At 51.8% G+C, this 22773-nt stretch overlaps 1 protein-coding gene across 1 annotated transcript in view; it reads right to left on the bottom strand.

Moving 5' to 3' along the window:
• Window positions 1-5390: 5390 nt before the first annotated feature.
• PTP4A3 (protein tyrosine phosphatase 4A3) overlaps window positions 5391-22773 on the bottom strand; it is a 42225-nt gene continuing 24842 nt past the window's right edge. Inside the window, exons 2-6 of the mRNA XM_008933293.3 lie at window positions 15989-16817; window positions 14543-14635; window positions 10908-11038; window positions 10526-10600; window positions 5391-10043 (exon numbers count right to left, since the gene is read on the bottom strand). Coding sequence (XP_008931541.1) covers window positions 9926-10043; window positions 10526-10600; window positions 10908-11038; window positions 14543-14635; window positions 15989-16093 — 522 coding nt within the window. The 5' untranslated portion in view covers window positions 16094-16817 and the 3' untranslated portion in view covers window positions 5391-9925. The remainder of the gene's footprint in view (window positions 10044-10525; window positions 10601-10907; window positions 11039-14542; window positions 14636-15988; window positions 16818-22773) is intronic.

Here is a 22773-nt window from a genome sequence, read left to right as displayed (position 1 = left end):
CTGGAAGTGTTCAAAAGACATGTAAATGTGGTACCTGGGGACATGGTTTAGTGGTGGACACTGTGGTGCTGGGTTAATGGTTGGACTTGATGATCTCAGAGGTCTTTTCCAACCTTAATGATTCTGTGATTCTATAATCACACCCTACCTGATCCCTACTGTCCCACAGCCCGAGGGTCAAGGACCACAGCACGCTGCTGTCCCACAGGAAGGGTTTTTCAGGGTCACTGTGGCTGTGCCTCTCCAACAGCTTGTAGAGGTGAGTTCAGGTCTCACCTGGTGTATCCTACCAGGCTCCACACAACCATCTCCTCTGCTTGGCCACTGTGCACAGAGACACAGTGAGCCCTCCTGAGTTTAGATGCTGCCATTATATGTCTTCTACTTGAGTTTCCTAAAAACAAAATAAGGAAATTGGTTCTTGGATGTAGAGCAGCTGCTTCAGGCTCAACCCAAGCAAGCCTAGAGCTCAGTTCCTTGGGAAGTGCAAAGGCCCTGATGCATGGGCCAGCATCTTCTCCTGCTCTCTGGTACCCCTGCTAACGTGGTGCTAAGCCTCAGGAGCCTGCTGAGCAGCTCAACTGCCTTTGTGGGCCAGACATGTCTAGGAGTGATGTCAGGCTAATAACAACAGGCTGATTGTTAATAAAAACAAGCTGATCTAAAATCTGATTCGGGATCATAAGCATAAGAACAGAAACATAAAGAACAGAAATGTAAAAAATGCAAGTCCATGTGGTTTTATGGAAAAGGATCTTGTTGTACCAACTTGACTTCATTCCTTTGGATCCCAAAGCTGGTCCATAAACATAAGTGCATATGCAACATCCTTGTAAATATTAGAGTTGTACAGCGTGGCATTCCAGTGAGGGAAAAAAGCACCACACATCAGTAGAGCATGTGTTAAATGAGCTAAGAGTTGGCTGTCTGACAGATCTCAGAGAATGGTGATCAGTGTGGAATCGCTGGGGCCTAGATCTGTTTCTACAGTGGAAAATCCTTGGCCCAAAGCCGTGCAGCCTTCTTCACCAGTGAGCTGGAAATAAAGGTGGAATTGCTCCCAAGGAAGCTGGGAGGGGACAAAAATTATGTGGGAAAAGACAGACACCCACAAGGACCAGTCAGTCTCTCTTACTACGAAGACATTAAATAAAATCATAGAATCATAGAATCATTAAGGTTGGAAAAGATCTCTAAGATCACAGAGTCCAACCATCCAGCATCAGCATATTCACCACTAAACCATGTCTCCAAACGCCACATCTACCTGTCTTTTAAATACCACCACTGATGGTGACTCCACCATTTTCCTGGGCAGCCTGTTTCAGTGCATCTTCCCCATGATTCTATGAAACTGGGTACAATATATAGTTCTGGTGTCCACACTTGGGAGAGGATGCTGAATTGTCTGTGTGGGGAGCAGGCAGTCTGGACATAATTCCCTCTTGGTAGCCATGGACACCATAACTGTGACAGAAGGAGCTGGAGGAAACACGTGCAGTGTCTGGAGAAGGTACATGCCCTGAGGGAAGTATCTCTCTGGAGTCTCTTTCAGTGACCCAGTTTTGCACCCTATGAGCTATAAGGTGCCCTTTTCTTCTCTGTCATTGTCATAGGACTACAGGATAAATCAGGCTGGAAGGGACCTCAGGAGGTCTCCTGCTCAAAACAGGGCAGTTGTTGCTGAGGGTCAGCCCAGTTGCTTACAGCTTTATCCTGAAATATTCCCAGGATGGAGACTGGAGATAGAACAAACTGAGGACCTGCAACGAGAAGGACTAGACTTTGTTTCCCAGATATGTCATTTGGCTACAGCTGGGGGAGTTACAGACATGTGTCTCTCTGCATTACCCAGCTGTGCTGTCTCCCTCAACCTGGCAGATTTGCAACCCAGATAGAGCCCCAAAACGTTCAGCCCTGGAATTTGGCAGCATCCGGTGAGTTTTCACGGCAGCCCTTTATCACAGCTCTTGTTCTGAGTGCTGAGCATCCATCCACGAAAAACTTGAGCCTTGAACGGGGCCCCCCAAAACCAGCCTGGCCGTCCTTCCCTGTCACCCACGGCTGCCTGAGCGCTGCAAAACAAGCTGGCGTTGTTTGCTTTAAAGATCAAAGCTCATTTAAATGCATTGCTTCTCCCTGTCTCCACCTGATATCCAGACGAGATGCCCCGGCTTAGGTGAGTCAGTGCCTGGCTGAAGTCAGCCGCAGTTATCTCTGCGAGGCGGGGGCAGCTTTTGCGTCGTGCTTCTCTCAGCGCCGAGCCGTCAGGTCTCTAATCATCTCCCGCCCCCGGTCCTTGGACCGAGCCCCGGCTTGGCCGTGACACGTCCCTGGAGGCTGCCCGGCTGCTGTGGGAGAGCGGCGCAGCCTCCTCTGCTCTGCGAGCCCCAAGGCAGATGTTGCAACAGAAACCGGCACCTGCAGCCAGGGAAGGGCATTTTCCACAGCCACTGCTTTTGCGGGGAACTCCCCGGCTGCGTGCGGCACATGCAGCTCTCCAGTGGGATGCGGGAGAAGCTGTCAGTTGAGTCTTTTCTTTTTTTTTTTTTTTAATTTTTTTTTTTTTATTATTTTTTTTAAGGATAAGCTGACGAAGATCCAGGTGGCTGTTTGGCAGTCACGCTTTCTCCTCAGTTGCTGACGCCGACAGCGAGTGACTCAGCCCTTTCCAGGCTCCCCTGCAAGCCTCTTCCCCTCCTGCCACTCAAATGTTTGCTCTCCCCGGCCTAAACAGATTCTGCCTGGAGGTGCTGCCCGGCCAGTGGCTCAGGCAGGGAAGCACTGCTCCTTGCTGTGGTCATGGCATGGAGCAGGGAATCTGCAGGACGGCCTTTCTGAACCGTGGAGATGGTCCCGTGAATCAGGGCAGAGTCCTTCCCCTCCTTGTTCTGTTCCCAGGGAAAGCTCCCAGGGCAAAACCCACCCCCGACGATCGGCGTTCCTGTGCCTTTGCCGAGCAGTGCCTAAGGCCCCGCTTGACTTTTCAGTTATATTTGTTGCAAACATTTTAATTTCCCTCCCAGCCCGAGTGCATGGGAGTTTCCAGATACCTCATCAAGAAGCAGGGCACAACCTCCCACCTTCCTGTGCCTCGTGCCCAGACCCACAGGGTCCCCCAGATCCTGGGGGGAGGTGAGACCTTCACCCCTGCACAGGTGATGGTGCAAGACTCCCTGGGCCTAGAGGGAAGCTGGAAGACCCTTCAGGCAGCAGAATGTCCTCAGGTGGAGGTGTTGCCAGAGGGCTGATCCCAAGCAGGTTGTTGGGAGCAGTGATGAGAGCTGTGCTGTGCCCAAGGAGAGCCAGAGCTGGCTATGACAGCCAGCAGCAGTCCAAAATAAGCAGGAAAAGGTTTCACCATGGTTCAGCACGTAGCAAACAAGGAGCAAGGCAACCCTCAGAAAGCATTTTTTTATGCAGTCTCATGAGCCTGGACTATGGCTGGTTGAGGCTTTATTGAGACCTTGCAACCTCTGCTTCCATGGCTCTGTGGAGAGCTGGAATGCTGAGGTGGGTTAATAACATGGACAGAGTGGGCTGTGAGCCATGGGTCATCTCCCAAGGCTTTGGATGTCTCCAGTGTGGATGTCTCTGTGTGAGCTAAGAGGTCTGGGGTCCCTCTGTGGTCCTGGAGCTCTGGAAGAAGTGTCTGTGCCAGGATGAGATCAGCCCCTCCTGAATCAATTCTCAGGAGTGTTGTCTCTTGATCTCTGATGACTGGAAAGGGAGTCAGGGATGAGACCAAACTGGGGACACCCACCTAGAGCTGGAGGGATCTCACTGATGTTAGTGTTTGCAAGACTGAAGGCATTGCAATATGGGGCTGTGATGGGGCTTGCAGTACCAACATCATCAACTGAGAATGGGTTAAGGCACCATGGCACCAGTTGGGAAGAGATCATAGAATCATAGAATAGAATCATAGACTGGTTTGGGATGGAAGGGACCTTAAAGATCATCTTGTTCCAACCCCCTGGCATGGGCAGGGACACCTTCCACCAGACCAGGTTGCTCAAAACGCTGTCCAACCTGGTCTTGAGCACTTCCAGGGCTGGGGCATCCACAGCTTCTCTGGGCAGGTCCCTGAGTGGCCAACTTAGACCTTTCAGTAAACCCCTAACTTTATGGACTTTCTTAGGGAGGGCAGGAATCTGTGCATGGAGTGGCAGCAGCCTAACATGGAGAGCTGGGATTTGGCCTGTACAGGGGTGCACGTTGTTCAGTGACGGAGAGCAAGGAGGAATGCAGGAGGTAGGAGACAGCGTGTACAGGCAGGAGTGCGGGTGGGTGTTTCTCCAGAGCACACGCAGTGTTCAGCAGTCCCCCCGGCCCTCCTGGTGGAGAGGTGAGGCAGCAATTAGGCTGATTGAAGGCCCAGTTGCTTCTTGCACAACAGCAGAGGCAGTGCCCCTTGCAGCTGTGTGGTTCAAAGCCTGTGAGGAGATAAAGATCTGCCTTGCCGAGCACTTGGGAATTGCTGGGGGAATCCAAGGACAGCTCTGGCCACACCACCCGCTTCAAGTCTACCCTCTTCCAAGCTGGCATCTGGCTTAAAAGCCTTCCTGAGCCTTCAGCAGCACACGGGGAGTTTCCTCCCCCTTCTCCCACCCGACTCTGTGTAATGACTTGGGAAATCACACAATTCGTGTCAGCTTTCCTTGCTTACCAGCCTGTTCATGTAGGATCTGTCTCCTCAGCCACCATGGAGACTCTGGTCTTTGCCTTCCTTAGTCATGGGGGGCAGAGTTAAAAACCCAATTGATTTTATGTGCAAAGCCTGTTTTCATGTCTGACAGGTGGTCTGTGCCAGTGGTGAAGCACTGACCAGAAGGGGTAGAGTATGAGTAGTCTCCTCTGGGTGTACTCCCAGGTCCAAACAAGGTTGGGCCATGGTCTACTGGATATAGAATCACAGAATGGTTTGGGTTGGAAGCGACCTTCAAGATCATCTTGTTCCAACCCCCCTGCCATGGGCAGGGACCTCTTCCACTAGACCGGGTTGCTCCAAGTCCTGTCTTGAACACTTGGCATTACAACTGGCCTTGAACACTTCCAGGGATGGGGCATCCACAGCTGCTCTGGGGAACCTGTGCCAGGGCCTTACCACCCTCACAGGATATTTCTTCCTAATATCTAATCTAAACCTACTCTCTGTCAGTTTGAAGACATTCTCCCTTGTCCTGTCACTTCAGGCCCTTTCAAAAGTCTTTCTCCAGCTCTCTTGTAGCCTCTTTAGTTACTGGAAGGTTCTCTAAGGTCTTCCTGGAGCCTTCTCTTCTCCAGCCTGAACAATCCCCCCATGCACTTTCACCCTTGGCCAGAATCTCACTCTGCCTTTGCCTCCAACCTCCTGACAACTCCCATCAGCAGCACCAGGCACACAGGGATGTACAAAACAGTGAACGCTTTTTATTTCGCTGCTGGAGTGTAACCACTGTAATTTCATAAAACTCAAAAAACAACAAAAACAAAAAAGTGATTACTGAAGGCATACATTGTTTTTTTTTCCTTTTTACACAAGACATTAAGTAAACAGACAGGTTTCTTTTTAAAAAGGTTATAAAGTGTCAAGATCCTATACCTCATCTGCATATTCAAAGTGATGCCGTCTGATACAAAAAGCATTGGGTATAATAATTTAGCTATGGCTCAGACCAAAAAAAACCAACAAAACCAACAACAACAAAAAAGTCATCTGGGCTTAATCTACATACTACTATGATTGCCCAGGGGGTTAAAAAGGAAAATATGCAGCTCTTTGTTGCACAGAAAGGAACAGCAGGGAAGGGGAGAGTTCATTGGGAGATCATCGTCTGAAGGGAAGCCGAGCTCAGTGGAACGCCCCCCTTCCCGGGAATGTCTGCTAGAGCCTGTGAGCAGGACCACAGCCAGCCCAGGATCCCCCCACTGCTAAGAAACCAGCCACATTTTTCTCCCACCAGACAGTATCCCATCCAAACCCACCCGTCAAACTGCACCTACCCAGCGCGCTGGAAGCAACTAAGATGTAAGACCTTGGAAACTGCATGGAAGTCACGAATCTCCCTGTGTGCTTTCCCACTGGGACTAATAAAAACCAAACAAATCCAATGAAAAAAAAATAAAAAAAGAAAAGGACTCGTTCTATTGTGGATAGAGGAAGACTCTGCTTTCTTGGGAAATCTGTTCCTCATAAACCTCCTCCTCTGAAGCTCCCAGCCCAAGCACTACACTGTCAGCCTGACTGCAAGACTCATACCATGAATTTACAAATGCAAAGTCTTCAAATACGTGTCAACAGAACTTTCTTAAAAACAGAGCTGGACATTTGTGACGGCCACATTGCCTGTCTTACCACCACCACCTCCTCCATGTGCTCCATTGCTACTGGAAAATGAAGAACAGAAGGGACACGTAAGAGCACATGTGTGAGAGGACAAAACTAGGAATGCCTGCTCAGATTTATTTCCCCACACAAGGTTCAGCCATGACTGATTGCTGGGTAAAGCCCTAAATCTCTTGTTTTGATGGTTGGGCCATCTCTGCTTTGCCATCCCTTGGGTCTCCATAGCTCTAGCTACCAGTCTGGAGCCCTGTTCCTGTAAATTATAGAAGGACAGGTGCTTTCCATGGAGGGGGTGAGGGGGTGGATAGGTGTAAGGAGGTATAAAACCCAGTATGAGCCTTTGCTTCTGCAGAGAAGGGCAGGATGAGGTGGCTGGTTTGTAGCCAAAGCCGTGGGGTGTCTGTTCCCTGTGACATCTGCCAGGACACAATGGAAACAAGCAGCAATAAGAGAGTTGGCAAACACATCAGATTTTTAAGGCTCTCCTTTCAACACCTTGGCATCTAAGGTGAAACAAGGATTAACATACAAGGAGAGACCCTAAGACCAAGCCATGAGCCCTTGGCTGCTTAGCCACACTCTGTTGCTGTGTCTACTGAGCTTCAACCTTCCCTCTTGCCCTACTGTCTCAAGACTTTTGTCTTAGGTTCTTCTTTGAGATTTCTGACCCAAATCCCCCTTGGAAGACCACCTAATTTTCCCTTTCGTAACTCACTCTAGGCCAAAACATTGAGGAGCTGGTACCTCAGAGGAAGAAGCCCAAGTCCATTTAAAACAAATCCCCAATATTTCACAGTCCAACCCAGGGAAACCTTGGATTCAGCCCTCCAGGCAAGGACAGCAGCTCCTGGGCTGCCAAGGTGTCCTGTTCATGGAGCAGCACACGGGGAGGTGACAGCACACTGCAGGATGGAAGGGGGAAGATACCCATGAAAAAAAAAAAAAGAAAAAAAGAAAAAAGTGAGGACAATTAAAGCAGCATGATTTGGGTTTTTTTTTGCTGTGACTCATAGACTGAGGAGTATCAAGATGCCACTCTGCCAGCCAGAGGTGCTCAGGGTTTGGCCACATGGATTGTACTAGGTCAAGGACTGCTTGAAGCTCTCTATTTTTAAGGTGATTGGGTTGATGCTACATAAAGCAAAGTCTGTCCTCCTTGTGTTTGCCCCAAACCAGCCCACCAAGCTGAGATCTGAGTGAACTCTTACTCAGGAGTGGCCAAAGGAGGCTGAATTCAAGCCCTTCTGTCCCCAGCCTGACTCCACTCAAAGGCATTGTGGCTGGACCACTTGGCAATGTTCCATGTGATGTTCCCACAGGCATGGGTGAGGAAAACTGCATCTCCAAGCCTAGAAAGCAATGGTTCCCACAAGGAAGGACATGGGATTGCGAGGTTTCCTCGCTAGGAGAGATAGGGGCTGTCCCTGTTGTAATGCCAAGCTACCTCCTACGTACGTCCCTAGGGATGAAGCAGCACCTATTTTAGCAGCAGGACAGACTTAGGCAGGAAGGGAATGGTGACCTGCCCAGCAGGGTGCTCTAATACAGGGTCAGGTCTTTTCATCAGCCCAATTTCTCGCTTTTCCCAACAAACACACACCCTTCAACCATTGCTGCCTTCTCCACGAGTCATGGGAACCAACAACCTGGGACAAGGCAGGAGAAAACTCAAGGGACTAAGGGCTGTCCTACAATGTGGAAGCTTGGACAGGCCCAAGGTGTGTGACATGACAACTCCAGAGCCACGTGTGGAGGGTCCCCACCTCACTTGGCACCACAGCCTATCCCATGGGATGGCCATCCCTGATGTGCAGGGGGGCTGGCTCCCCCATCAGGACAGAAGTGGTGCTGGAAACTGCTACGAACACCTTCTCTGCCCACCCACATCATGGTACAAAGCTATCCCCTGCCCTTCTGCAGGTACTGAAGGTGTCTCCCCAGCCTTCCTCACCACCTATCCCAAGGGATGAACCCTCTGAAGCAAATGTCTCTGGATATCTACATTTCGGAAGGCACACAAACCTTTGGAGACACCCAACACAGGGCACTGAAGGCATTACAAGCTGGGCAGCCTAAAACCACACAAGGTGGATGACCAGCCCTCCTTGCCCCAACAACTGGGATCCTTTGCAGTTGAGGGTGAGCAGCAGCAAGTCCAAAGGATACCTGGAGCTTCCATTGGGGCACACGTGTGCCCTGGTGACAGCAGATGGCAGCCAGCTGGGACCTGGTGCTGGGGATCAGTCTGGGGGACCATGGGTCACCTCCTGGGCTCCACTGGGCAGTGATGGGAGAAAGAAGGGCCAGAGGACGTGCGGAAGACAAACAGGGTATTTTTTAGAGTTCTTTTTTTTCCTTTAATTAGCAAATTTCTTTTCATCCTTGTTAAAACAAAAAAAAAACCACCACACCCCCTGTGTGCTCACTGCTCCAGCTGCTGCAAGCGTTCAAAGGCAGAAAGTTGAGAGATGTTGAATGTCCCAGCTAAGGGGCAGCTCTGAGTCCACCCCACCAGGGCAGACACCGGGGGGTTTCGGGGTGTCAGGCGCCTCGTTACAGATATGGAAAAGGCAGGTGCAAAATTTGGTGATGTGCTCTTGCCAGGCACACACAAAATCCCCTAGGAAGGATGCAGCCCAGCCACTTGGCCAGCAAACGCAGTGGTGGAGGACATGGATGTGCCCTGAGATGCACATTGTGTCCTCAGGGCATTGCTCCCAGAACTGGCATTTGTGCCGTGACTCAGGGACGGGGACATGACAGCAGAGAACCCACCGCCCTGTGCATTGAATTTGGAAGTTATAAGTAAGAGCATCTAACACTTTGGGGGATTCAGTGCTGACCCTACACTGATCCTGGCAAAGCTGGTGCTTCGAAGCCCTGACATGACCCCAAGGTCCCCAGTGGCTCTGCCTTCACTGCAGCAAACCCCCAGTGAGCCCCATCTGCAGCATCCCAGCTGGCATTGAGGCAACAGGGGGATGGTGAAGTGGCAGAGGAGCCAGGAGAAAGGGAACAGTGCTGGGGGTCTTAGTTCAGCCCTTCCCATGATCACAAGGCCAGCACTGAGCTAAGAGCCCCTGTCACCTCTCCCTGCCATCACCACCTTCCCCTGAGGCCACCACGCCATCCCCACCTCCCTCCCTGCTGCTGCAGCCCTTATTTATAGGAAGAGGTGGGGAAGAGTTTTTCCAGGGGTGCTCTGGCCCTCCTGCTCCCCCATCCCTTCTAAGCTGGCACAGCCCTGCCTGCATCACCCCAAACCAAGCACCCTTCACCCGCCCCTCTCAGTGCAACGGGGAGGTGAGAGGGAGGAGGAGGAAGGTGATGAAGAACTGTCGCACGAGCTCATTGCCTGCTAACGCCAAGAGTCAATGGGCAGAGCTGCCTTCCTTCCTCGGGGCTGCAGCTGGAGAGAACAGCCTTTTCTGGGGCTGTGCTGTGGGTGCTGGAACACACTGATGATGCTCCGTGTCCCCCACCCCAGCCCTGGTGGTGGCGGGGGGAGCGCAGGGCTGGGCGAGGGGGTGACGGGGTGGGATGTGTGCGAGTGCCCGGGTGTCTGTGTGCACGGGTTTTGGCAAGAGGTCATTGAGGTTACATGATGCAGCATTTGTTCTTGTGGTTGTGAGGGTCCTTAAATCGGAGTCTCTGCTTTGGTCGGTATTTTTCCAAGTACGTCAGCTGCTTGCTGTTGATGGCTCCTCTGCGCTTCCTGCGGGGACAGAGAAGGGCCAGCATGGTCAGTGGGGTGGCAGGAGACCTCCCCATCCCAAACCACCCCTGTCAGGGTGCTGAACTCGCCCTGCCTGGAGCAGGAAGGGATTTTGGAGGATGAGGACACGTGCATCCTTCAAGGATGGAGAACAGGCACTGCCCCCAGCAGCTTTTCTCTCTCATCCGCCCTGGAAGTCTCAGGACAATGGAGAGACTCTCATGGAGAGTTGGGGAGGAAACACGTGGGGCAGAAGTGGTGACTGCCAGAAGCCCCCCAGGGAGGCTCCCAGCTGCTGCCACAGCCTCCTGCAGCCCTGATCCAAAGGTACAGAGTGCTGAATACAAACACCTCCCTTTTCTTCCCCCGAAAGGAGAGAAAAACAAAAACCCCCAAAAAAACCCCTGGGACACATCAGATCTCTCTGTTTCCTCACAGAGGGGCTGTTTTCTCTCCCAGCAATGAAACACCACCCGACTTACTGTCGGATGAACTGGATGGCATCTTCATACTTCATCCCGCTCTCGATCAAGGCCAGTGCAACAAGGACAGGAGCACTGAAAGGCAAAGATGATGGTCACTCCTCAGCCACACTGACATCACATCATTTAAACTCCAAGGAGAAGCTCAGGCAGCTCAAATCCCGCCCTGTAATTCCAACACCTATTCCCACTCAGGTTTCACAAAACCCTGCTCAGAGGGGGACTGGGGAAGGGAAGGAGCAGTGCAGGCATGGTTTCAACAAGGTTTCACAAAACTCTGCTCAAAGGGGGACTGGGGAAGGGAAGGAGGAGGGCAGGCATGGTTTTCCCTCTTCTCTCTGCACGGGTGGGGTGGCAGGAGGGATGTTCAGCTCAGACTCACCGCCCTAGCCCAGCCACACAGTGCACGGCCACGCAGCACCCGGGGTCCTCGCAGAACTTGGTCTTCAGCAAGTTGAGCCAGTCTTCTACTATCTTGCTGGGAGGAGGTGCTCCATCATCGAAGGGCCAATCCTGCAAGGTCAGGGGAAGAGAGAAACACTGTCAATACTCTCAGGGGTTGTTTTTCACTCAGGGTAACAGTGTTTGGGCCCTTGGATGACTGTGTCAGGAACTGGGCTCACAGTGCAGCTCTGTGGGGCTCTGTGGCACTAGCCAGCACACAGGAACTCCCTGGCTGCATTAGCTCAGGATTTGAAGCCATGCAAGTCCAGGTCTGGGGTCTTCCCATCTCCTATGGACATGTTCAGTTTTTGGGAGCACCCACAGGATCTACAACACGGTCCCCACGACCCCCCTGCCTCTGCAGACCAGGATGGCCACACCCTGCACCCTCCCTATTCAGGTGACCTCACTGAGCTTTGGGGCCACGTGCCTCCCACCCTCCCCCTCTCCTGTCAGTTCCCATCTAATTCCAGCACTTGGGAGTGCAAAGACACGTTGTAGGGAATTTGAGCAAAGGCAGCTTGGAGATGGCTGAAATCTCAGAGCCTGATGTAGTGCCAAAATTCAGCTTCCTGAAACACATGGATGGGAAGGGGAACACCCAAGTCCCGAAAGAATGGTCTGGGAACCCCCTAACACAGCCCTAGAAACAGTGACAGGGAGACAGACCCCTCCAAATGAGGCCATTTAAACATAAACCTTCAGGAAAGGCTTTTAAGGGACAAAAAAAAAAAAAAGCCCATCTTCTTCCAAGCTTCATCCTCAACCTGCAGGGGCTCAAAATTTGAGTTTGGTGAGGAAGTGGATAGAACCAAGTGTTCCAAAACGGGGATTTTTGCCCCCAGAACAAGATCTGGCAGAAGGAGCATGGCCACTGGTTATGCAGCAGCAGGAGAGGGACAGGCAAGGCAGCATCTCCTGGAGGGCTTGGTGAGCCCTGAAGGGTGGGAGGCCAGGGGCCCTAATCCTAGTTTTTCAGGAGTAAGTCACTGAGTTGTTGTGCTGGAGTCATCCTCGGTGTGAGATGGCAAAATAAGCTGCTTCATTTCATTGTTTGAACAGCTAATGTGATTTCTGCTGGGATTTGCTAGGAGAGGAGCATGCTGGGCTTCAGGGTACTGTAATGCTTGAGCCAGCCCACCCTGCACAGCCTGTGCCTGTCCTGAAAGGCCATCTCCTCCCCACAGTGCCAGCAAAGCACCACTTCAGCCATGAGTGCAGGTCACCAGGCTTGCACTGGGGAGGATGCACCACACCACAAAATCATTGTGTGATGGAATGGGTTGGGTTGGAAGACACCTCCAAATATCACCTAGTCCAACCTCCTGCCATGGGCAGGAACACTTTCCACTTAGACCAGGTTGCTCAAAGTTCCATTCAACCTGGTCTTGAACGCTTCCAGGAATGGAGCATCCATCATTTCTCTGGACAGCCTGTGCCAGTGCCTCATCACCCTCATGACAAAAACTTTCTTCCTTATGTCTATCTAAACCTGCCCTCTGTCAGTTTAAAGCTGTTCTCCCTTGTCCTGTCACTCAGTCCCCATGTCAAAAGTCCCTCTCCAGCTCTCTTGCAGCTTTAGGCACTGGAAGGTGCTCTAAGGTCTCCCTGGAGCCTTCTCACCTCCAGGCTGAACACTCCCAGCTCTCTCAGCCTGTCTCCATAGCAGAGGTGCTCCTGCTCTCTGGTCATTTTTGTGGCCTCCTCTGGGCCTGCTCCATCATTCCAGCATGACTTGGTGACTGCCACCAGCTTTAGAAGCTGCTTGGGATTCCCTGTGGCACATGGAGGAGCTACAAGCACAGGAAGCATCCAACCACTCAGTGAGTGTGCCTGGGACAGGATCCCTGGACATGTGGGGTGACTGTGGCTGTGGGTGCTGGCACACAGGCATGCTACAGCAGTCAGGCCTCAGTGGGCTTGTGCTCTATTCCCTGAAGAAAGGGATGGGATATATAGGCATAGTCTAAATATAGAGTCACAGAATCATTAAGGTTGGAAAAGCCCTCTGAGATCATCAGTTCCAACCATTAATCCAGCACTGCCAAGTCCACCCCTAAACCATGTCCCTAAGTGCCACATCTACGTCTCTTAAATCCCTCCAGGGATGGTGATTCCACCACTTGCCTGGGCAGTCTGTTCCAGTGGTTGACAAGCCCTTCAGTGAAGAAATTTTTCATAATATCCAATTTAAACCTCCCCTGGTGCAACTGAAGGCCATTTCCTCTTCTCCTATTGCTTGTTACCTGGGAGAAGAGACAGGACCCCACCCAGCAACAACGCCCTTTCAGGGTGTTGTAGAGAGTTAGGTTTCCCCTGAGCCTCCTTTTCTCCAGGCTAAACACCCTCTGCTCCCTCAACTGTCCTCATAATTCTTGTGTTCCAATATATATAGATATAGGTATATATATGTGTCAAATACATATACCAAGATACATATATATAAAAGAATTATATATAGATACACCAAAAATGTATATGCCAAGATATACATATCTCAAATATGTATACAGATATATGTGATATAGTTAAATATAGAGATATATCTGTAGCTACATAGATACATCTGGCTATAGATAGCTAGGATATAGATATCTCTCTATATGATTTGCCTTATATGGTTTCTATATGGTTATAGAAACTTTGATATACAAGCTATTTAGTTTCTATACAGTATCTTATATAGTTTCTCTAACTCTCTGTATAAAACATATCCTAGATACAGATATAGAAACTCAGACTGGAGGACTCCAGTTAGAAATGGGGTAAAAGGCAGAAAATTTGGCGTGTAAGTGAGCAGATATGATCTCCACCATATGAATTCTGTAAGTAGGATACAGCTATCTTTATAAGATATCTTCTATAGAGATAGTGCATCTATACCTAGAGACATCTGTATCTGCAGAATCTGTATCTACAGAGATATAGGATAATCCCTGAGAATCTAGGATATAGCTTGCTCTCTCTCTAGGATATAGATTATGCAGAAAGAGCTATATAAAGAGGACCTACACAGAGCAGACCACCCCAGGAGACATGAGGCACTTCCAAACCCTTCCCTAAATAATGAGCAGAGCCTTACTTTCCAGCTGGAGCTGAACTCCCTGGCAGGGCAATCACGCCTGACATCATCTCCAATTACTTATCAGCCAAGATGTAGCCCAGGCAGCTGCCTGCTCTGCCTTTCCCAGCCTGCTGCCTGCTCCCTTTCATCCCTGCAGCTGCACCAGCCTGCTGCTGGGAGAGCAGAGAACCCTCACACCACCCCCCAGGATAAGATAACGCCGGGGGTAATGGGAACCACGCGCATCTTCCACGTGGGATCAGGCACTCTCATCCCTGGATGCTTTAGAGCCTGAGCAACAGGCAGGGAAGGCAGCTGCCGACTCAGCCGGATGAGTCACAGTTTCGGGTGTGTGGGCAGCACTTCTTTTTTTAAAGCACCAGCCTCATCTCGGCTCAGCTGGCCTTCAAACTCTGCTCCTGGGCGAGCGTGATGCTGCTTTGGTCTCTCAGGGTGTTCAGCAGCCTCGAGAGATGAGATATTTAAGCACCCTCCTGCTGCCCACCCACCATGACAGTGATGCCATCCTTCTCCAGGGGGGTCTTGTCATAGGTCACTTCACACACTCGCACAACTGTGGTGGCACCGTATTTCTTCAGGTCCTGGGGAGGGAAGGAGAAGGAGAGGTCTGAATAAACCCTGCCAGTTGCACCCCAGTTAACCCCAACATATCCCAGCTCTGCTATGACCACACAGACAACTATGGACCTTAAAGTTATACCATGCCCCATCTCTGGACCCTAGAGTAAGCCCCCTATGGTTCATCCAGCCTGAGAGGCACAAGGAAACATGAAATCCCAGGACACCAAACTCAAGTGGCCACAGTAGGATTTTCAACCAGCACCTTCATGACTCCTTGGAGTCATGAGTGCCAGTGGGGCAATTTATTTTTAAGCCCTGACAGCCACACCAGCAGAGACATCACACCCCAGGCAAAGAAGCATCCCCAACACGAGTGCAAGTTCCCTGAAGGAGGAATTATTTGTGCCTGTTGATGTCACACTCCTGCTGCAGAAATGGCAGAAATGCAGGTGGGAGGTGGCTGGGGGGGTCGTAGGACACCCTGCCGATCACACTCAGCATCTCACAGATGGCTCAGGGCCTCCTTCCCAGCCTCGCTGCTGTATCCCATCATCGCTCCAACACACTGCAGGCTCAGGCGTGGGATTTGGGCTGTTTCCAGCATGGCTTGTTGCCCGGCACAAGGATTGCCCCCAGATTACGTGCCGGTGTACCGACCTCGCACCATGAGATCATCCCTGTCCATGATCCACCCCCTTTGTTCCCCGTGTGAGCTCACCAGACCGTGCTGAACCCCCCGCACGCTCGGCAGCTCAGCCAAAAATCTGAGCAGCCGGAGGAAAGGGGAATTTTTCTCCCTTCCCACTGGTGTGGTCCCCACAGTGTGCAGGGTATGGGGTAGCTGTCCCCAAACCACAACCACCTTCCCATGGCTCTCTGAGCCAGTGGCACTCACACAGATGCTGAGCTCCCAGGCAGGACACCATTGCTGGCTCATGCAACACCAAACTCTCCAGCACTACCCAACATACTCTGGGCATTGGAAATACACTGGGATATTTCAGATGAAAAGTCATTACTGAGGTGCTGCGAGATGCTGGGGATTGTGTGTGTGCATCTACATGCATTGCTGCAAAGCCCCATGACATGATGTCCCAGTGGACTTGGCAGGGGTTGCAACAGGAATGGGGAAACTTTCTCCATCTCTACAGTGCCCAAACATGATGCTTGGGGTCCTCCAAAACATCCCCCCCCAAAAAGCTGGCAGTGATTATACCCACTGCCTCAGGATGCCACCAGGGGCTGTGGTACCAAAGGGGAAGTGCCACTGCCTCATTTACACAGGATTGATCCTGGTTGCATCTCAGCATCAGCTTTTAGCCCAAAAAGGCGCAGCTGGACCCCGGTCCCCTGTTCCAGCCTCCCCTCCTTACCTCCAAGAAAGTGTTGAGTGTGGCATTGGTGGGGTTGTGGGTGATGAGGAACCTCATGTTTTTGTAGCAGACCTCCACTGGCGCAGGGCGGTTCATCCGGGCCATGGTGGGACAGGGGGAGGGTGAGGTGCTGCTGACAGCGGCGGGGGAAAAGCCCCAGAAAAGTGTGGCTTGGAGGGGCAAAAAAACCCTAACCCCCTTCCCCCCCAGCAACCCCTTAGCGCTTCAAAAATAAAAATAAAACAGGATCGAGAACTCAATATACAGACGTTGTGCAAATAATCCCAGCTTGTGGGAGCGCGCCGGCTTCCTGACACACCGCAAGCCCCCTCCCCAGGGAGGAGGGAAAAGCCAGGCAGGAAAAAAAATAATATTAATGATAATAATAATAATAATAATAATAATTAAAAAAAAAAAAAAAGAAATCCCTTTGCTGTAGTGTCGGTGTCCTCGGCGTGTGTGTGCGACGGCGAGTGGCCGCCGCCTCCGGCGCTGCGCGCTCCCGGGCGCTCTAGAAAGGCCTCTGCATATGGGGGGTGGTGGTGGCGGGAGGGTGGCCTCCGTCACGTTACCCCATCGGGGTATGTGGAGTACTTGGGGGTGGCACGGGGGGCCGGGAGCCTACGGGGCGGCGTCGGCGGCGTCCGGCAGCGGTGCCTCGCTGGGGCGATCCATGCACGGGAGCCGTGAATGGTTGAGTCGGAGGGTCGGGATGCCGGGCGGGACGAGGTGAGAGCGGCCGGGCACTGCTTCACAGGGCGCGCTGCCGGGGGCTGCGGGGATCACAGCTGCTCCTCAGCACCTCCATAAATCCCAGCGGGGAGCGAGGCTGCAGAGGAGGGAAAGGGAAACACTGTGGTGAGAGTGTGCTCCTCAAGGAAGCCCCTGCTTGGTGGGGGTACCTCTGAAGGCACATCACCCACCACAGCCCATACCAGTATCACTGATTGCAGAATCACAGAATCAATTAGGTTGGAAAAGATCTCTGAGATCATCAAGTCCTGCCTTTGACCCAACACCACCTTGTCAACTAGACCATGGCACTAAGTGCCACATCCAGTCTCTTCTTAAACACCTTCAGGGATAGTGAATCCACCACCTCCCTGGGCAGCCCATTCCAATGTCTGATCACTCTCTCTGTAAAGAATTTCTTCCCTACATCCAACCTAAACCTCCCCTGGCAGAGCTGAAGACTGTACCCTCTTGTCCTACTGCTGGTCACCTGGGAGAAGAGATGGACCCCCTACCTGGCTATAACCTCCTTTCAGGGAGTTATAGAGAGTGAGAAGGTCTCCCCTGAGCCTCCTCTTCCCCAGGCTAAACAACCCCAGCTCCCTCAGCCGCTCCTCAAAGGGCTTGTGCTCCAGTCCCTTCACCAGCCTTGTTCATCCTCATCTTCGCAGAAGATTAGAAAGCGAGGTGGTATTTAAAAATAAAACTGAAATATCATCTGAAGAGCTGAAATAGCACTGGAAAGCCAGAGGAGGTAACTCACAGTTAGACAGAAGGGAAAAGCACATGGCAGGGAAGGGCTTGTTCTCTCTCCTGTGCCACCCAATATCTACATCCACTGGAGGATTTAAGCACCCAAGCCACGCGAGCCGACCCTGACACCCACCCTGTCCCCCCAGACCTCACCTTTGTGTCCCTGGAAAGCACAGAGAGTATTTCCACCCCAAATGCCTGCTGTGCCCGAAACCAGCTGCCACTGCCTCTAATCGGCCACATGCTCCCGGCGCTGCTCGAGCGGCTCATGTCTACCAAATGCACCTCTAATGCTCTTAGGAGAACTAAGCCGCCTGCAAATGAGCTTTCTTGGGGAGGGGAGGCAGAGGAGGGAGTCACATGTGTATGATTTCACTAGCTTTAGCGGTGGATGTGTCTCCCTGCTTGCTCATCTGCATCACCATACCACCGGCACATCGCTCCCTATAAAGTACTCCAGCTCTGTACCTGTGGCATCTTTGCCTTCAAGGATGGCAACAGGAGGAAATAAAAAAAAAGAATAAATCAATTCCCACTGCGGAAACGCCAAAATCCAAGAGATGATGGGCCCTGGGTGGAGGTGAGGGTTCTGCCAGCCCCACTCAGAGCTGAGGGAAACCCGGTGCCTCCCCAGGTTGTTACCCACCGGACTCTTGTTTTGAAGCTGCTCCTTCCCCTGGTCAGAGGCTGCTTAGAGTCGCCTGGCCAGAGCCTCAAAATAGAACATAAGCACATAAGTAACTCGAGCCAGGCCAGCAGGCACCCCCTCACCTCTCCTCATGATGCCCCAGCAGACAGAAACTTTCCCTCTGGATTGTTTTACTCTGATGTAACGAGACAGGTGGGATCAGGGAGGTGAGCTGAGCACTGACCAGCTCATCACAGCACCTGGGTGCTGACAATGGGATCCTCCACGCCTGAGCAGCATTTACAACCTGCTCGCCAGCTTCTGCTACTCCTGTGGCACCCAGGAATTAAAAAGTCAAATAGCAAAGGGGGAAAAAAGCCAGGTGAGGATTCAGAGGAAGCAGGGCTGCTCTGCTGAATGTGCCCAGTCTGGCTGCTAAAATCATGGACTTTTCCCATCAACCATGTTCCATCACTCCTGACTAATTTTTTTTTGCCCAGAAAAAATGGGGTAATGCTACTCCAGAGCCCTGCAGGGATATTCTTGCAAAGTTCAAACCCTACTTAGGCTGCAGGGGATGAGTGGGACATTCTCGGGGCAAATTTCCAGTTCCCATTGAGGAAATCAGATTTTAGCAGCTGATGGAGGCAGAAAGCTTGGCTGAAGGACGGGAGCAAGGCAGGACCTGGCTTCCAGCAGCACTTTAGGTGTGATTCAGAGCAGACAATGCTGAAACTCCCAAGGTAGCTGACCCTCCCTACCTGGACCACAGCAGCTGGAATCTTTGCTCAAACTTTGCAACAATCCTGCATGATGGGCTGGGAAACCTGCTCTTCCCCTGGTGTTTGCCACGCTTTTCCAGTGATGATCCCACCCATCACTTTTGTTTGTGGGGTCTGCTTCCCCCTGAGATGATCTCACCATGGCTGGATAAGACTCCACATGGTATTTCTGGAGGGTAATTTTGGGCTAGTTTTGGCTATGTGGCTCCTACAGGTCCAGCTGCTGAGCTGTGGGCCAGCACAACCATGAAAAGAACCGGCCGCCCAGCTAGTGGATGTTTCCCAAAGAAAACCTGCTGGCAAACCCCTCAGCAAGGTTCATCTTTTTCACTTAAAGGAAAACAGAGGTTAAAACCCTCCAGAGGGATGGGAGGTGGGAGGGATGGGCAGCCACAGGTGCCTGCTCAAAGGGAAGAGCTGATGCAAAGCAGGTATAGCCCCAGAACATCCCCTTGCAAACCCAGTTTCTCAAACAAAGGACTCAAGGATCTTTTGCTTTTCCTTTTAAAGCCTTTGGCTCTTGGCTCTTCCAACTTCCACTTTGCCTAATGATATCTTGCCTTCTGCCCCTTCAGATATGACACACTACACCAGAGGTGCTCAAGGAACAACTGTAAATTCTCCTTCCAAACAACCTCATACCTGGTTTTAAGTGGCTGCAGAGACACGTTGATATGAACTGTGCCCATGTTTAACTGTGTCCTGGATTAATCCCACCCGTTGAGCAACCCTGTGGGACTGGGAGCTGCTGTGAGCACCAGTGTCCACCAGGAGCAGTGGCTCACTCCCTGCCACCCATCCAACACACAGTTCATGCTCCATCGGCGCTCCGGATCCCACACAGTTTTTTACTGGCTTGGGTGTGCTCGCTGCCAGTAACAGAGGTTCAGTGGGAACCGCCTGCGTACGGGAACAGCCAGTGCTCCTTTCCCACAAGGTCTCTTCTCTCCAGTGGAAGCGTTTCAAGTATTTTGGCACTTGCACGTCTCAGCAATTCAGCCCCGAAGCCCATAAATCCCTAATGGATATTCAATCGCAAATCATCCCCTGCGCTACAGGCTGAGGCGCTGATCTCCATATTAAGCACTGCAGAACAATGTGGAAAAGGGAATTTCAGCTAATATTAATAACCTGCCAAGCATACATAAATCCTTCTTATTTGAGCGCTATGGGGGATCCAGAGGAAGCATGTGAGGACACAGTGAGCAAGCCCTGGATGAGGATGCTCGGCAGTGCAGCACTGGCCTGTCAGGCTCACACCCATCAGGGGGAAGCCTGAGGAAAGGAGGTTGTAGCCAGGTGGAGGTCAGTCTCTTCTCCCAAGTAACAAAGCGACAGGGCGAGAAGAAGCAGCCACAAATTGTGCCAGGGAAGGTTTAGATTGGATATTAGGAAAAATTTCTTCCCTGAAAGGGTGGTATGGCACTTGAACAGGCTGCCCAGGGAAGTGGTGAAATCACCATACCTGGGATGATCAAAAGGTACATGGATGTGGCAATTAGTGGTGGACCTGGCAGTGCTGGGTTAGTGGTTGGACTCAATGATCTCAGGTTTTCAACCTTAGTGATTCTATAATTCTTTTTGCACCAGGACTGTGGAAGTTTCTGCTTCTTCCACAAGAACCTGAGCAGCCAAGAGCCCTGTGAGGATTCAGTGAACACACTTTGGTGTGGCAAGGGAGCAATGAAGGATGCTGTTCTGGAGATGGGGACCACCGAGCCATCATCTCCTTGTCTTACACCCCAAATGAGAGGGGATCACAAGGGTCTCCAAAATACTCCTTTGCAGTGTGGCAGCTCCATTACACACATGTCTTGGCCTTGTCCCAGCTGTCCAGGGACAGATCCTGCAACAGCAGGGATGAGGCTGCTCTTCCTCATGGCAACCAGATGCAAAACAAAGGTCAGGTCTTCTTCACACAGTTAATGGAAGAGCTTGGCTGGAGCAGTGAGCAAGTGCCAGACCTGAAGGCTGTGCTGCGGGTACATGGGGTAGCGGGATGCAGCTGCTGGAGTCAGGTTCTTCTAAACACAGCAACTCCCCAAGCAAAGGAAAAGGAAGCTTTGCAGAGCCAAACTGTTGCTCCACGTGGGCTTTAGCAGCGGGACTCGGAACAAAGACTCTTGCTCACCCAAAGAATATGTATCTCACCCTTATATAAATATAGCTGTCTCTGAGTGAGCACATCCCCCATTCAAAGCTCACCTTCAGAGAAATACAACAAAACACCCATCTGTGTTGCATTTCCTTGACCTCTCTCCTGGTTCCAGCCCCTGTAGCAAGACATCAACCAGCCTTTTCCCCTTAAGGCTGATCAAGTCCTGCTCTCCCTGCTCCCAATCCCACCTCTGCAGTAAGTACTTCCACCACCCTGAAAACTGAATGCACGTTTCTGAGCAGTCCCAGTTATTACCACGTAGCAGTTCTGCACAGGACTGCTGTCACTGGTATGTGTGACCATGGGCAGCAGGTCTGTGAGGCTTGGCTGCACACTAGATCAGCACCACCACCAGCACCACCACCACTGCCCACCAGCACCACTACTGTCACCACTGCCACCAGCATGAGCAGCACCACCACTGCCACAAATGCCACCAGCATGAGCAGCACCACTGACACCACTGCCATCAGTATCAGCAGTACCACCACTGTCACCAGCACCACTGCCACCAGTACCAGCAGTACCACCACTGCCATCACCGCCACTACTGCCACCAGCAACACCACTGCCACCACTGCCACCACTGCCACTACTGCCACTGCTACCACCAGCATGAGCAGCACCAGCAGTCACCACTGCCACCACCAGCACCAGCATGACTGCCACCACAGTGACCATTGCCAGCAACTGCTACTACTGCCACCATTGCCACCAGTGTCACCCAACTCTCACCGGTGTCACCACCAGCACCACCACTGCTGCCATTGCCACCAGTGTCACCACTGCCACCATTGCCATCACTGCCACGGAGGACAGGTCCCAGGACGCAGAGAGCCACAGTGCTGTCCCCAGCCTGTGACCGCAGCTGGGACACAGCCAGAGGAAAGTCAAGTCGCTGAGATTTCCTCCGGTCGCATCTGCACAGAAGGAAACAGGAAAGGTCTGGGAGGAGAGTGACGGAAACAAAACCCCCGGCAGGAGCCGCATCTGGGGGCAGAGGCGTCAGCAGCCACCGGCACGTCCCGCTCCAGGTGCAGAGCTAGACAGAGCACAGGGGGATGCCCCAGAAAAGCTGTGGTGGATGTGGGGTATCTGCTACCAGGAGCGGAGCAGTGCCCGGCACCATCTGCCAGGGAACCATGGTGGGGTTTTCCCTCCAAGGGGTCATTGTTTTTTCTCGTTGTTTCTTTTGCTGCAGGTGATGTTTTCTGAGCAAAGCAGCAAGGAGGATTAAAACTGCAGAGGGAGAGGAAGCCCACCAAAACACACCTGCAAGATAAACCAGGTCATGCATATTCCTCCTTTTTGGTGGTAAATGCTGGCTGACATGTGATTTTGCAGAAGAGAGCTGTACAGCTTCTGATTTTATAGCTCCAGTTGGATTTGAATAGTTTGGTAGTATTCAGGCAGCAGGGAAAGGTGCCAGCATGATGCTGGTATGGAGATTTGCAAGTAGTAGGCACTCGGGAGACCACGAAAAAGGGAGGAATAGGGAAGCTGAGGCAGCGAGCCAGCCAGACTGATAAAAAGAAGAGCACAGTCTTCCCAGCACTGTGCGAGCTGGGAATGCACCAGAGGCCCTAGTAACATGATCGACCCTTTCTTATCTTTTATTTGCACCTCTTTTCTTTGAAGAGAGGCTGAGGCACAGTGAGAGTGCCTGTAAAGGTTGTTTGGGAGTTGTTTTTGCCTCTCACCCACTTTGGTGCTGGTACACAACCCCAATGGG

The sequence above is a fragment of the Manacus vitellinus genome, unplaced genomic scaffold (assembly GCF_001715985.3).
Source record: "Manacus vitellinus isolate BGI_N305 unplaced genomic scaffold, ASM171598v3 scaffold_1_pilon, whole genome shotgun sequence".
Lineage (NCBI taxonomy): Eukaryota > Metazoa > Chordata > Aves > Passeriformes > Pipridae > Manacus > Manacus vitellinus.
This window is presented reverse-complemented; position numbering and strand designations above follow the sequence as displayed.